This window comes from Cervus canadensis, chromosome 33 (assembly GCF_019320065.1).
Source record: "Cervus canadensis isolate Bull #8, Minnesota chromosome 33, ASM1932006v1, whole genome shotgun sequence".
Classification (NCBI taxonomy): domain Eukaryota; kingdom Metazoa; phylum Chordata; class Mammalia; order Artiodactyla; family Cervidae; genus Cervus; species Cervus canadensis.
In genome coordinates this window covers 23463337-23479057 of record NC_057418.1, presented here as the reverse complement: position 1 = coordinate 23479057, position 15721 = coordinate 23463337, and the positions used below count along the sequence as shown (strand labels likewise).

Sequence of the window (15721 nt, the reverse complement as noted above, 5' to 3'; positions counted from 1 at the left end):
CCTACATAAGACATGACAGGAACCTGGATGCTGCTTTTTAAAAAATATTTATCTGGCTGCTCTGGGTCTTAGTTGCAGCATGTGGGATCCTTAGTTGTGGCATGTGGGATCTAGTTCCCTGACTAGGGATCGAACCTGGGTCACCTGCATTGGGAGCTAGGAGTCTTAACCACTGGAATACCAGGTAAGTCCTTGTATGCTGTTTTTTTTGTTTGTTTGTTTGCTAGGTCTTCATTGCTGCAAAAACCTTTCTCTAGTTGCTGTGAGGGCTTCTCTCTGTGGTTCTCTTGTTTCAGAGCACAGGCTCTAGGGCGTGCAAACTTCAGGAGTTGTGGCTCCCAGGCCCTAGAGCACAGGCTCAATAGTTATGGCTTGCAGCCTGAGTTGCTCCAAGGCAGGTGAGATCCTCCTGGATCAGGGATCGAACTCTGTCTCCTACATTCGCAGGTGGATTCTTTACCATTGAGCCAGGGAAGCAGCTGTATGCATTTTTTTTTTTTTTAAATTTTGTTTTCCAACATAGACCAACAGAGTCAATAATGAAGCAAATGAGACAAAATGTTAAGGGGTAAATTTAGGTAAAAGGTACATGATGTGCCCTGAGCTATTTTTAATTTTGTTACTTTCTCTAAGTTTAAAGTTGTTTTAAACCATCAGAAGAACAAACAAGTGCAGATGACCAATAAAAATAGAACAACAAAAATGGAGAGGGTAATGATTCACACTCTGGCTCCTTGCCTCACACGATATACCATAATACAAATTTTTATCAATGACTAAGTAACAGCCAAATTCTTCTCCCATCCCTCAAAGAAGAGACAGAATTCAGGTACAAAGGATGGAGAGCAAAGACCAGAAGTTCTGGAGACAGACTGGTGTTTGCATTTCAGCTGCACTGGATCCTTGGGCACAATTCTTGAAGTTTCTCTTCTGTGTCCTCACCTATAACATGGGTGCCCTCAGCCATTCCCTTCAAAGGCTAGTTAGGAGGGTAAAACACTCAGTTGGCTGTCTATAATAAAAACAAAACAAAAACCATTAGAATGGCTTTTTTTTTTTCTGCTTGACTGTTTCCCTCAGAAGTTTTAATTACTTTTTACCAATTCCAACAGTCATCTATATAAATTGTTGAAGATGTAAAAATACAGAAAATTGGGAATACATCCATAAAGACAATGTCCAGCAGTTAAGTGTTTAAAGTGTTAGTCGCTCAGTCTTTGCAACACCACAGACTGAAGCCCGCCAGGCTCCCGAGTCCATGGAATTCTCCAGGTGGGAATACTGGAGTGGGTTGCCATTCCCTTCTCCAGGGAATCTTCCTGACCAGGGATCGAACCCGGGTCTTCCACATTGCAGACAGATTCTTTACCACCAGGGAATGATGGCTCATTATCTGAGCTACGAGGGAATGTCCAGTGATAATCGCTATTAATATCTGTATCTTCTGGATAAATTATTTAATAGTCTTCAAATGGTTGCATAATTTATTTTTACGTCTCCTTGTTTTTAGACAATTTCCGTTGGTTCCATTTTTCCTTACTGCACTCATGTGTATAAAATCATTGTCCAACCCCAGGAAGGAGCTTTTGAACAGAAGAGGGCAGTCGTGAGCAGCAGAACCGGTAGCCTTGAGACACTCCTAGACTTTCAGGACCACAAGATGCTATGGAAATATGTAAAGTTTAGCTGCTCTTTCAAGTTCTGCGAAGTCGAATGCCACATCACATCTGTTTTTATCTCTTTGACTTCCGACACAAAGACTTCGAGGGGGAAAACGGGCATTCTGAGTTAACTCCCTACCTGTTCTTTTTATTTGCACCATGAAAAGATCTAGATCCTTCTACCCCATTTTGGACCAAGTGAAGGATCATATGTGACCGAGCCTTTCTTTCTGTGTGGACCTCCCTTCCCCACCCTCCCCGCTTTCCCAGTCTCCAACTCCACACAATATCCAGCAGCATGACCTCACATTTCCCAGGTTCAGGCTGAAGCTGGAGGCTGGGAGACGCAGACGTCCCGCCCTCCTTCCAGTTTGTCATGAGCAGAAAGCTCCTCAAAGGCGTTTCTGTGAGAAACACTTCTAGTCTGCATGCAGGTTCTGAGTGAGTTAAAGACCTTAGCTTGGTCAGCAAACCAGGTGGCTGTTACACACATAAAAGAATAGCCCCAAAATGTGGGGTGGCAGAGAGGAGGGACCAGGCCGGCAGGTTTGCTCTTGGGACTCCGGGAAGCTGGTGAGTGCCAGGAGGCAAACTGTGATGGAGGCAGGGCTGGGGGTGGGGGGTGGCGGCTTCCAAGAAAGACCCAGTGTCCACCTATTTGGACACAGCATGGCAGAATCTACTCACAACCACACTAACGAGCATTTCATTTCAACACAATTCCTTCCCACCCCAATAATACATTCAATGACTTCAAAATCTCCTCTGCTCTAATTTTTTTGAATTTATTTTTTGGTTGCACTGGGTCTTCCTTGCTGGACATTGGCTTTCTCTGGATGCAGAGCCCGGCTTCAGTAGTCGTGGCTCTGGGGCTTAGCTGCTCCATAGCACATGGGATCTTTCTGGATCGGGGATCGAAGCCGTTTCCCCTGCATTGGCAGGCAGATCCTTAACCACTAGACCACCAGGGAAGTCCTCCTCTGCTCTAACTTGACATCAGCTCCCTACGGAATTACAGTCTGCCTTAGATTTGTCCAATGGGAAAGGAAGAGGAAAATAAAAAAAGCTTGATTATCTAAGCACCATTGATTTGGAAATGTACTTTCTTGGTATCCAAAAAGTCCTTCCACAGGATAACTGGTTTTAGGCTGAGCCTTTCTAATACAATGCATAACTGTCCCTCCTTCGGAACACTGAATTATCCAGCCATTTTGCAGAATGCTGCTATTAATACTGCAAGTCTCTTGAATGCCCATAAAGTCCAAACAAGGCACTCACATATTTGGTGATGCTACGGTTCACCTAGAAACTCTACATTCTCACTGGGCATCAAAGATGGTCAAAAGGTTGGGAAAAGGAGTTGGTCTGAGTGTCATCGGGGAAGGGCTCTGGGAGGCAGGACCGGGAGATACTTTCATCTTCATGGGGTCCTGCTCATCACTGGTCCCACCCCGGTCACTTCAAAGGGTGAGGAAAGACTATAGTCATTGCAGGGGTCCACACACTGATCAGGAGCATGCTAAACACAGTCTTACCAGGTACATGGTGTGGGTCAACATGTTTTCCACTAAAGCCATTTGGGGAAGCAACATCATTCAAGTCTTGATTCTTAAGTAAACATCAGCATAAAAATAAACTATTTCTATTCTTTTTTTCTGGGAGAAGATTCTAGTCATATGCCTTTATGAGACAGTGTCAATATGCTGGAAACATTACTTGGAAAAGAAAAAGATGATTTAAAAAATGATGTAGAAAGTGCTTTAACTCACTTGACAATGTTAGTCGCTCAGTCATGTCTGACTCATTGCGACCCCATAGACTGTAGCTCACTAGGCTCCTCCTCTGTCCATGGGATTCTCCAGGCAAGAACACTCGAGTGGGTTGCCATTTCCTTCTCCAGGGGAGCTTCCCAACCCAGGGATCGAACCTGGGTATTCTGCATTGCAGGCACATTCTTTACCATCTGAGACACCTCTGCATATGACCTAGGAGAAGCTTCCTTAGGGTGAATGTATAGCTTTATAGACGCAGGAAGGATAAAGGGAGGTCCCAGGTGAAGTGATAGTACAGTTTCTGAAGCTGTCTTGTCAGAACAAAGACTCTGAGTAAGCTTTTTGTTTGTTGCTATGTTTTTCTAAGACGAATGAAAGATCTCCTTAAAGAAAACAGTGTGGAAAGTGAAATGGAAAAGAAAAGAGACAGCTGGTAGTATATCCTTCTGCCACTACATTTTAATTTTTAAAAGTATAAACTAGCCTCAGTTACTACTTTATAGGATAATACTTCAAATCTGTGACAATAATAATCTGAGATGCTGAATATTTTGAACAACAAACCCTTCCAAGGCTTAGAAGAAAAGGCGATTGAACATTAGTGAAGTGAAATAAATTTGAAAATATATGAACAGTTGTATCTTTAGTAATGTCAAAAGAAACCCAAATTTTTGAAAGCATTTCCTGGATAGAAATTCAGCTTTGGCAGAGAATTGTCAAAGCTTTTCCTATTTTGGTGTCATCTTCTACCAAATTGTGTTTATCTGCTGATAAATATCCAGTCAATCCCAATTTATAAAATCACTCACAAGAGGTCTATGATGAGTATGAACAAACATACATTTTCCTTGTGAAATATAATCCCCCACCTCCCCAAGACTCAAAGGGTCCTTGATTCCAAAAGGTTTAAAGATCCAGTTCTCCTGCCTTGATCCCCACACAGACACCTCCCCACCCCAATCTCCACAAAATGCAAGAACCAGTTGTGAGTCCCAAATCTGCAGGATCGACTTTCTTTCCTTACTCTTCCAAATACTCAGTGATTAAGTGATGAAAATATGACTTATTTTCTTTTACTTCAGAGGTTTAAAAGAAATAAAAAGCTTTTAAGGAATATGTCATATTATAGATTACAAAATGTTAATGTTTTTATCCAAACTTAACTACGTTTGTCAAAGGAAAAGTGCATCTCGAATACAGTTATAACATCGATTTTTTTTTTCTTTTTTTTGGGGTTTAGTATAACCAGCTCTGTTCAGTCCCTGCGCACTTCAGGACTGCTTGCTGTGACATCTGGAACTGGTTAGCTTTCCCCCACGATTTGTAGCATTGTCCTGGAATTTCTCCAGGAATTCTCCACATTCTAAATCCATCCCTTATATCTTACACACCAAACCAACTCCCCTCGTTCTAATGCTCATCAACCACAGAAGCCTCCAAGAGATGTGTAACTGGGTTTAAAACTCAGCAAAGGCCAGTACAGGAGCATACAGGCCTGGATACTGACATCCCCTGGTCCGTTTTACATCTGAGCTGGCGTGTGAAATTGTGCGCACCGCAAAACCAGTGTCAGCATCCTTTACGAGAAGAAGAGGTCCTTTAAAAATGACTCCACAGCTGTGCTTCTTAGTAGCTGGGAACACCAAGAGAAAATGATTTTTCATGATAAAAAGGGGATTATTAGGTAACCACCTTTTGCAGGATTATTGTGGGAAATAATGATCATAGCCACTAGAGTGGGTACTTGGTACAAGGCAGTTACCCAGCCAGAGTTGTAATTAATTTCATGCGTCACAAGTCCCTTGGCAGAGAGAAGCAGCCGTGTGTGTGGGGGAGGAGAGGTATTTTTTTAATCCTATAAAATGATTTGCATAAATATATGCATTATCAGTAATCTAGAACTGGCATGATATTGGAGGAGTCATCCCACTCTAGAGATCAAGAATATTGTTGCCCTAATTCCTCATGATATTCTTCATTTAGTCTCAATAATGTGTGTGAGTTAGGGAAAGCAGGAAAGATATTTTCCTAATTCAAAACAGTCCTTTTTTCTTTTTTTGCTACCATATCACCGATATATGGGTGGAAAGAAGATACCTCTTTCATCATCGTCATGTTCAATTACTTATTTTCTAGTATTTGTTTTTAAATTTCATTTTCTTGGTCATGCCACATGGCAAGTGGGATCTTAGTTCCTTGACTGGGACTCGAACCCATGCCCCTTCTTTGGGAGCACGGAGTGTTAACCACTTGACCCCCAGGGAGGTCTCTTTTCTACTTTTTTAAACTAAGGCCACTGCTAACACAATGTGAGAGAAAGACTTCAGGAAAGGCAATAGCATGTGATGTGAAAAATCCATCATCTCCTGCTTCAAAGTTTGTTGTATTCATTTCAGGCGGGTGTGTGCACGAGGTCTGGGGAGAGGACAATAATGGTCAGTGTTAGGTGACAGCTTTGCCCTCCCTTACAAAATGAAAACTCATTCCTAAGCTGTTCTACAAAAACGTCGTCAAACCTGCCCAATTCCTATTAAAAATGTCATCAATCTTGCCCAATTCCTATTAATTGTGAAATTGAAATACATTCTCACGTTAAGGCCATCTCACTAAAGAAGCCGAGAGTAACTTTCTCCTACATGATTTAAATGAGCAATGCCTAAACGACAAGAAACCTCTGGATAGTCCATCAATCCTGAATGCTAATTTTAAAAGTACATTGCTTTTCAAGATTCTAACCAGCTATTTAAAGAATATTGATTGTAAATCTTCCTCAGTAGAATAATTTGCAGAGGGGAAAAAAAAAAGACAGGGGGCTTCCCTGGTGGCTCGGTGACAAAGAATCTGCCTGCCAATGTAGGAGACATGGGTTCCATCCCTGATCTGGGAAGATCCCACAGGCCAAGGAGCAACTAAGCCTGTGTGCCGCAACTATTGAGTCTGTGCTCTAGAGCCCAGGACCCGCACAAAAAGAGAAGCTACCGAACCGAAAAGTCCGCACACCGCAACCAGAGACTAGCCCCTACTCGCCCCAACTAGAGAAAATCCAAGCCATCACAGCAAGGAAGACCCAGCACTGCCAAAAATAGATAAATAAATAAATAAAATATTTTTAAGAAGACAGCTAAAATTCCTTTTCAATTTTCACTTCTACTATAAAATGGTTATTTGTTTTGATTAAAGCTTTGGAGTTTAAGATTTTCTGCATACTTTGTTTTAACCAGGAAAAAGTACCATATTTTGTCACATCCTTCATATCAACATTGTAATAAAAGTAAAACTCAGGAAGCAATCAACCCTGCTACCTAAAGTTACTCTAAAAATTAGACAGATTTCCAACATTTAGCATTCCATTAGGATTATCTGAACCAATTTTTAAAAGCCCCCTCAAGCATCACCCACTCCAGGATTCTTGCCTGGAGAATTCCATGGACAGAGGAGTCTGGTGGGCTACAGTCCATGGGTCACAAAGAGTTGGACACAAGTGAGTGACTTTCACTTCACAAGCATCCCAAGCTGGTGGCGAACTCAATTTTTGCTAACAAGGACATTTCTTCCCCACAGGAAACTCAGCATGTGATAAACTCATCAAATAGTGAATATGATAAAGATGGTACTATACATAAAAAGCACCCAGAAAAAGTCATGACCATAGAAACCCCACCTCCAGCTGTGACACCCCACAAACTGCTCTCCCAGGCAGCCCTACCCAGGGTTGAGCATTTTTATGTCTCATTCACAGAAAAGTTAATGATCTGGGAAGAAAATGAATTCTGTGTTTTTTATTTTCAAATGTTGCATAGTCTAACAATTAAAAAAAATTTTTTTTAAGCATCAGGTAAATTTTCACATGAGTTAAAGAGTAGAAAGGCTAGTTTAGTTAACTCAGGGAAGGAATGTTAAGGAAATCTCAAAGTAAACAAGCTAATCTATAGGAAGTGAAAGGTATTTTTTTGTTTCACTCAACTTTCACATTCATTTCAAATTCCAGAAGAGGACAAGGCTTTGCAGAGGCAATTGCATTGAGAAAAATTTTAAGTCCTAGAAATGCTACACTGCGCTTTTAAGAAAACACATATTTGGAGAGCAATGATCTCAAATGTTTAGAGAGGAGCTGATCTTATAAACCTAAATTAGCAGATGGAGTTTAATTTTTGAAGAGAGGAGAAAAGGCAGAAAGGGGGAGGAAACAGGCAGATTCCTAAGGACCGAAGCTACAGTGTAATTGCACGAAAAGATCAAATGACAAGTTAGAGGAGTCCTGAGTACGTTCCAAAAGTTTTATATCTGTTACTTATTTGCTAGAGATGGCTATGAAATATTATCATTCACATTCACAGCCAGATTTCTAGAGAGCAAGCTTTGTCACTAATTTTATAGTAACTATGGCTTTATTGAAACCACCACATAAACCAGAGCTAACATTGTAGTCCCCTAAAGGATCCTTCATTGAAAGTTCTAATAAGCAGGTCAAAATGTCAAATACTGCAATTTCTCAACAAGAATTTACTTTTTTTTCATGACTATAGCAGGCAGTTAGGCTGTGACAATCTTACGTTCAAATTCACCCCACTCCAACATGCATCTTCTGTTTGGGTGGGGCTGTCCTTTCCCTTCACCAAGGCGAGAGGTGCAATCCCTTACACACACACACACACACAAATTCCAGGTCTCCCCTGGGGATCAGGAAGATTCCTGCATGGGCAAGAAGAAAGCGCTGGGTTTGCTTGGCCCTGCTGAGCCAAAGAGAGAATGCTCTTCGGATCAAAAAGTCAGCACAGCGAGAGAAGTAAGGGTCCATCAGGGTGCGCCGAGCCAGTTGCCCTGCACCACCCCTCACCCCCACCCCAGGCCAAGCGCAGGTTCCTCCACCTGCCACGGAGGCAGAATATAGAGCAGACCCAGCCTTCCCCTTACCTGTGATCGTGAGGACGCCCAGCATCATCGCACAGCGCACCTTGGAGCGAGAGAGCGGCGAGCCTCGACCTCCTAGGGCGCGTGGCCGGAGCCGCACGGGGTCTTGCCAGCGGCCCCCCACTGCAGCCTACGCTGGGATCAGAAAAGAGCTGGGCGCCAGGCCACCCTCGGAAGACCAGGGAAAACCAGAGATGCCGTCGGAGCTGCAGCCAGAAGCGGACTGAGGCTGCCTTTCCCCGGCTAATTATACGCGGACCCACCCACCCCTCCACCCACCCACCCATCCGGGCCGGCGGGCCGGGGGGCTGGGGGCTGGCCCGCCCGCCCTGCGCTCCGGGGACTTGGCACCGCGCTCCGAGTCATGTGTTTCGCTTTAAAGGAGAGGAACCCTCCCCGTAGCTGGCCTCTGTTCGTGGTCAGTAAGGCTCTGCCGAGACCCGGGGAGGGTTTCAGAGTTGCTGGGATGAATAAGACCAGAGTCAGCAGCATTTTATCTAAACCGTTACTTCATTCCTGGCACCGATTAACTTCTGTGGCTCAGCTTTTTAATATTACTTAAAGAAAGACATTAAATTCTACTGCCATTAAAAAAACAAAAACACTGTGTTCTGTATATCCTTATGTTTGTTTAGAGGCTGATGAGGTGCAAAAATGCTGTTCCCTTTTTAGCACCTATAATATTTTATATTTTCACCATCTGCTTCACACACGCACTGCACTGATCTGGCGTTGGCAACCCTCAGTTGTCCTGTTTCCTGAACTCTTTGAGAAGGGCTGTTACAAGGCGAACATGTGTCTTCAACACTTAATCAAGGCAACTTAAAAAAAAGAAAAAACCTAAATATTTGAGCCTTACTTTTTTTTTTTAACGGTAGAAGTTAGCTAACAGACACACAGCATGAAAATCAGTCAGAGCCAATATTTAAAACTCAGAAATTTTCAAGCAGCCTTACATTTGTAAAATCTTTTTTTTCAATGCAATTTCAGATTTATTCTGTATAAAGACACAGGGTAAGTGATAAGTTGGAGGGTTCTTACGATTTTTACACATTATTTCCCATGTTAATTTTCTGTTAGCATAGGTTCGTTTTAGGTCCCCTGGGATTTCTTTCCCTTTTTTTTTCATCCTTTTCCTCTTTATCACTTCATGCCTTGCCTGTCTAACCCCATTAGTACAGGCTCTCCCTCTAAGTAAACAAAAGACAGGTTTTACTTTTTCTTCAGACAGTGAAGATCTTGCTCATCGCTGCTCGAGGGCCAGGGAGAAAGGTGGGGCACTTGGGTGGACCAGAGTGGGCACAGAAAAAGAGGAGGGAGGAGGGGAACAGAATTATCAAGAAAAATCCAAAAAGCACAGCCAGGCAGGCAGGCATGACACGTCGTTGCTCCCTCTGGCCGCGAGGGGGCGCCACGCACCATATCAGGCCTGCAATGAGCAAGGTTAAGGCGGCACCGCTGCGGGCGATCAGACCTCGTTGAATAAACCATCTTCTGCCTCTCTCTAGATCCGACCTCCCCCTTACATTTCCGCGAACACCCAGCCTAGCCATACGTCCGCCTGGGAACAGCAGTGATGCGCCTGGTCCTGACGCCTGGGAGCTGATTCCCAGAGAGAGCCACTGAGCAGCCTCCTAACCCTTTATCTTCCCTAAAGGAGCCTTCACTTTGGTTCACAAATTGCTTCAATTACAGTCCGTCTGGTGCGTGTGAAATGTTGCTGGTGCTTATTGTCCCTCCAGAGTCCTCGTAGCCAAGGGGTCAGAGCAGCTCTGCATTCTTCTGCTCCCCGCCCCTATCTATCTATCCCCGCTACCCCCCCACCCCCAAACCTGGAGAGTCCCTTAGTTGTGCAAAATCAGGGAGAAAGCCAGCTCTGCGGGCTGCTCTGCTGGCCTCATGAAATGAGTGGTCTACATACAGGCTTCCAAAACGTGTGCACCCGCCTGGGCTCCCCGGGGAGCTGAGGTCTCAGCTGGGTCATTTCTCAGCACCAGCTGCTGGGGGCAGCAGATGGCTATCACTTGGCGCCACCTCAAGGACATTCAAACTTCTAGATGGATCTGTCGACTCTGACCTTGCTTGGTTGTGTCACCAGCTCCTCTCCTTTCTAAAACTCCAAATTTTGGGATTTCCCTGGCACTTCCACTGCAGGAGGCACGGGTTTCATCCCTGGTCAGGGAACTAAGATCCTCCGGTACCTGTGCAGTATAGCGAAACATAATTTTTTGGAATAAAAAGTCCAAATTCTAACAACAGGACAGGCATCATCTGGATGGAAGAAACATCATTGGGATGGAGAAATATCACAAATGTAAGGTCCACTTAAAACATTTCAAAAGGTAAATGTATTGCTATTCAGCTTTGGTGCTTGAACTTTTTAATTTTTTTCTTTTTATGACATTGGTGAAGACACCAACACAGTGGACTTGATAGTCTTAGAGGCAGTTTAAACCTGGAGGCCAAGCAAGAGATCATGTGGCAAGCTGTCACCCCTCTCAGCAGACAGTCCTTGTTGGATCTCCACCTCAAAGCGTAATCAAGGACAGGGCGTGTGGCACAGCTGCCCGATAAGCCTCTGTGTGTCTTGAATTTACACAGAAAAGTCATCAATCAGGATAAAAGCTGGAATAAAGATTGGACCCCAGGTAAGTGTACAATGCAGGCAACCTTCTTTGGTTATCACTTCCATTCCTTATTTGCTTCTTTTTGTTACATCAGAATTTTTAGAGGAATACATCATCACCCAAAGCAAAAAGCAAAAATGATGGGAAAACGTTTACCAATATCTTAAATAAGTGGATGGCTGGGGGGGGAATAAGTGTTTTTCCCAAACTTCCTGGTTCATTCAACAAATATTTACCAAGTTCTAGCTAAGCGTTAATTGTGCTAAGCCCCTGGGGATACAGTTGGATACTGTCCTTACCCTTGGGGACCTCAGTCTTGGGTGGTAAACACACCCAAGGGAAGAACTGGGGTCAATTCAATGTAGCCCACCTCAGGTAATGTCTGAGCTAGCCTCTGAAATGATGGGAGATTCGAGGGGGCAGCCCAACCTGAGGATGAGGAGATGCAGGCAGTCCTGCAGAGGGGCGGCATGGGGAGAGGCAGGAACGGGCCATTTAGGGAGCATTAGTGAGTTCTTTGTAGCTTTGGGGCTTCCCAGGTGTCACTAGTGGCAAAGAAACCGCCCTGCCAACACACAAGACTCGATCCCTGGGTCAGGAAGGGTTCGATCCCTGGGTCAGGAAGATCCCCTGGAGAAGGAAATGGCAACCCACTCCAGTATTCTTGCCTGCAGAATCCCATAGACAGAGGAGCCTGGTGGGCTACAGTCCATGGGGTCGCAAAGAGTCATATACAATTGATGTGCCTTCAGGCAGGCACAGGCTCAGAGTCAGCTTGGGGAAACTGGGAGCAGGAAGGGACAGAAGTGGTAACTAGAGATGAGACAAGACATATTACATTGGAGGCCAGAATATGAAGGGATCTGAATGACACGTTAAGAACCTTATAACAAATAACCCAAATTAAAAAAAAAAAAAAAAAAAGATCCGGATTCCCTGGTGGTGCTGTGGTTAAGACTCAGTTCTTTTATTGCCATGGCCTGGGTTCAATTCCTGGTCAGAGAACTAAGATCCCACTCTTGGGCCACAGCTAGAGAGCCTGCACCCCACAACTGGAAAGTCCATGCACCATGACAAAGATAATAAATAGATCTTAAAAATGATAAAGGATCTGAATGGACATTGCTCTAAGGAGGAAAACACAAAAGGAGCACATGAAAAGATGCTCAAGGTTATGAGCCATTAGGAAAATGCAAATCAAAACCACAATGAGATACCAATTCACACTCACTAGAATGGCTATAATCGAAAAGACCAACAAGATAACAAAGAAAGAAGAAACTGGACCCTCGTACATTGGTGTGCTGACATATTATTTAATTACATCGGGAACAGACAAATCTGTAAGGACAGAAAGTGGACTAGCAGTTACTCAGATCCAGAGAGCTGGAAAGAGAGGCTGCTAACAGGTATGGGGGTTCTTTGCCATGAAATGAAAATGTTCAAAAATTGACTGTGCTGTTGGTTGTTCTGTGAATGTTTCTGTGAATATACTAAAAACCAAAAACATGTATACTTTAAATGGGTCACCTGAATGATGTGTGGATGATGTGAAACTTTTTTTTTTTTTTTTTTAAGAAAAAAGAATTTCGTACGAGTTCTGGAGGCTGCAGAAAACCATGGAAGGTTTTGGAGCAGAGCTAGTGTCACACAGTTCGAACTGTGATTTAGAAAAAGTAACTGAGCAGTAACAACAACGAGAAAGATGCTCTAGAAATAAAATCAATGGAAACCATGGTGACCAAGGTGAGGAAGGAGTCAAAGTTGGCAGCACTCACATCTCTGAGATCATCCGAATGGAATGCAGCAGGTGAAGTCAAAGGTCTGGAACACCGAGGAAGACGAATCTGAGAACAGCTCTGAGAATGGACAGAGATTAGAGGCCATCAAGGAGAGAACGGCCTTGAAGCCCAAGGTGGAGAGGATTCAAAGATGGAAATAGCAGAAATAGTGGGATGCATGAGCATCACAAAGCAGTGACTCAGGATGAGAACTCAGGAAGGCTCGCAGTCCAGGGAGGCTGGACAAGTGGACAAAAAGCTGCAATCAGGACAGAGACCAAGACACCAGAGTCAGCACAGATGCGAGGTTCATTAACTTCCTCCAGGGAGGCATTTAACCTACACGTGAGAATTGGGAACTAGGGACTTGAGCGTGCATGCTAAGTCGATTCAGTCATGTCCAACTCTGCGACCCCACGGACTATAGCCCGTCAGGCTCCTCTGTCCATGGGATTCTCCAGGCAAGAACACAGGAGTGGGTTGCCATTTCCTCCTCCAGGGGATCTTCCTGACCCAGGGATTGAGCATCGGGAACTAGAGACTCGGACTCACCCCAAATCCACTCCTAACCCCCATCATCCTTCCTTCCATTTTTCTTTTTACCCCAGGCTTTACATTCAGAGGAAAATAAACCCAAACCCAGTGAGGTTGCTTTTCCTCTGGCTGCAAAGGGCAGATGAAGTCTAAAGGAGTCTCTACACACTGTTGCTCCTTTAAAATGCTTCAAAGATCATCTCGGGTTCAGTTAGAAGTTGTTGCCAACTAATAACCATGAAGAAGATGAAACTATACACTGAATTAAATGACATTGGGCAGGTTCTCCTGGGTTCAGTGTATTTTCAAGTCTTCTCTGCTCCTTTGCTACGAACACAGGCAAATACCAGCTAATTGAATTTTATGGTCCAGTTGAATTGGACATGTTTGTGTAGACATGGTTATTTTGATTCAAAATCCTCAAGACAAATAATCTGAAGACTAGTTCCTCAAAGGGACTATTGTAATACAACAGAAAAGCTAAGGGGGATTTAAAAGTCACTTAACAAGACAATTTATCAAAAAAAAAAAAAATAATAATAACCCCACACAGGCAAGGGGAAATTAAATATTAAGAAAAACTCAATCCAAATAATAAAAGTGACAAAGAAAGTTTATTTCTCCTCTTGTTGAGTTCACATGTTTTTATATTCTTTGACTTGGCAATTCTACTTTTATTAGCTATACCAAATCAAAGTATAAATTTATATATGAAAATTTTAACTGCTTGGGATGTATAATATATTTAAAGAACTTAAGTGTCCCAATACTAGGAAAATAGTTTAACTCTTCATTGGACTATCTTGCAAAACAACATGTTTGAAGCAGTTAATGACATGGAGAAATGCTTACACTGATGTAGAAAGCCACACACCTCTTTGTTCAGTATATACACTATATATTCAATACGATCCTGATTTTGCTTTCTAAAATATGTTCCCATAAGTGAGGCTGAGCAAAAAAAGAGCCCAAAAAGAAAACTATCAAAAACCAACCATAGTGGAATTATGGGCAATTTCTGTCCTGATATTTTCCTACAAATCTACAACAAGCTCCATTACTCTCACGGTTAGAAGGCAAGCACATTTGATAATCAGCTTGTGGTTGTTACGCAGAGGGGCTTTGCGCTGCCAGACCTTGAACCTTCGAGCAATACCTCTGATTGCATTAAAAATGCAAGGCAGAGACTTGGGGCTTTCCTGGTGGTCCAAAGAATTCACCTGCTGATGCAGGGGACATGGGTTCGATCCCTGGTCCAGGAAGATTCCACATGCCAAGGAGCAACTAAGCCCATGCATCTCAACTACTGAGCCCCATAGAGTAGCAACTACTGAAGCCCGTGCGCCTAGAGCCTGTGCTTCTCAACAAGAAAAGCCACTGCAACTAGAGAGTAGTCTCCGCTGGCCATAATTAGAGAAAGTCCTCTCGCAGCAACAAAGACTCTGCAGCCCCGAAATAAAATAAATAAATAAAATGCAAGGCAGTCTCAATCATGCTCTTAAACTCCCAATCATGGAATATATAAACTAGCAAGCTGAAAGCAGATTCAAGTCAAAGCGTAATCTTCTAAAAATTAGCAAATAAGCAAAAAGGTGTTTCACTACCAAATTTGGTCAGGTGTTGGCACAGGAATCAAATTCTTTCCTGAGTGCCTTGTGTTCAAATCCTTTGTTCTTCTTAAGGCTCGGAACACTCGTCGTAATTTGGTTTGGTCTAAAGAAGATTGTGAAGTCTTAAAAACGAGTTGTAGTTCTGGTTCTTCTGATAGCAGTGTAGCCAGGAGTAAGGAATTCTTCTAACTCTCTGGGCTTCAACTGCTGGGAGAATAAAGACACCACTAACACTGATGTTATTCTGAGGTGCAAGTAAAAGTTAGTCTTAGTACTACCAAGTGTATTTGAGAAACATAATAAATGTTAGCTATTATGTCTAAACTATCCATTCCCCAATGGGGTGAAAACTGGTTCATGGTTGACCTTATTCTTTTATATATGAAGCACAGGCTTCCCTGATGGCTCAGCAGATAAAGAATCTGCCTACACTGCAGGAGACCCAGAAGACGAGGGTTCAATCCTTGGGTCGGGAAGATCCCCCGGAGGATGAAATGGCAACCCACTCCAGTATTCTTTCCTGTAAAATTCCATGGACAGAGAAGCCTGGTGGGCTACAGTCCATGGGGTTGCATGGCAGAGAGCCTGAGCAGAGCACAATATATAGAGACAGACAAATAGAGGTATCCCTATTATATAAACTGGTATATAGTATACCTCTGCTATAAAAATGTTGCAGGGTGGGGGGACGAGTTATGGAAAAAAGACTTAGCTGGGCAAGGCAGTGGTGAAAAGGTTGAGAAATACTGCTTTAAATATAGTGAAGTCTCATTTTAAAAGAACCCTTTGAAAAAATACGTCTATACAAAGCAAGAATGCCCTTTA

The 15721-nt window shown here is 43.3% G+C and overlaps 1 protein-coding gene across 2 annotated transcripts in view; it reads right to left on the bottom strand.

Moving 5' to 3' along the window:
- Positions 1–15721, bottom strand: part of AKAP12 (A-kinase anchoring protein 12) — a 105662-nt gene that overhangs the window by 18222 nt on the left and 71719 nt on the right. Inside the window, exon 1 of one of the 2 annotated variants that reach the window (XM_043457112.1) lies at positions 8348–8725. The exons of the other annotated variant lie outside the window; for it this stretch is intronic. Coding sequence (XP_043313047.1) covers positions 8348–8375 — 28 coding nt within the window. The 5' untranslated portion in view covers positions 8376–8725. Of the gene's footprint in view, positions 1–8347; positions 8726–15721 lie in introns of those variants that run through there. 2 annotated transcript variants of the gene reach the window in all.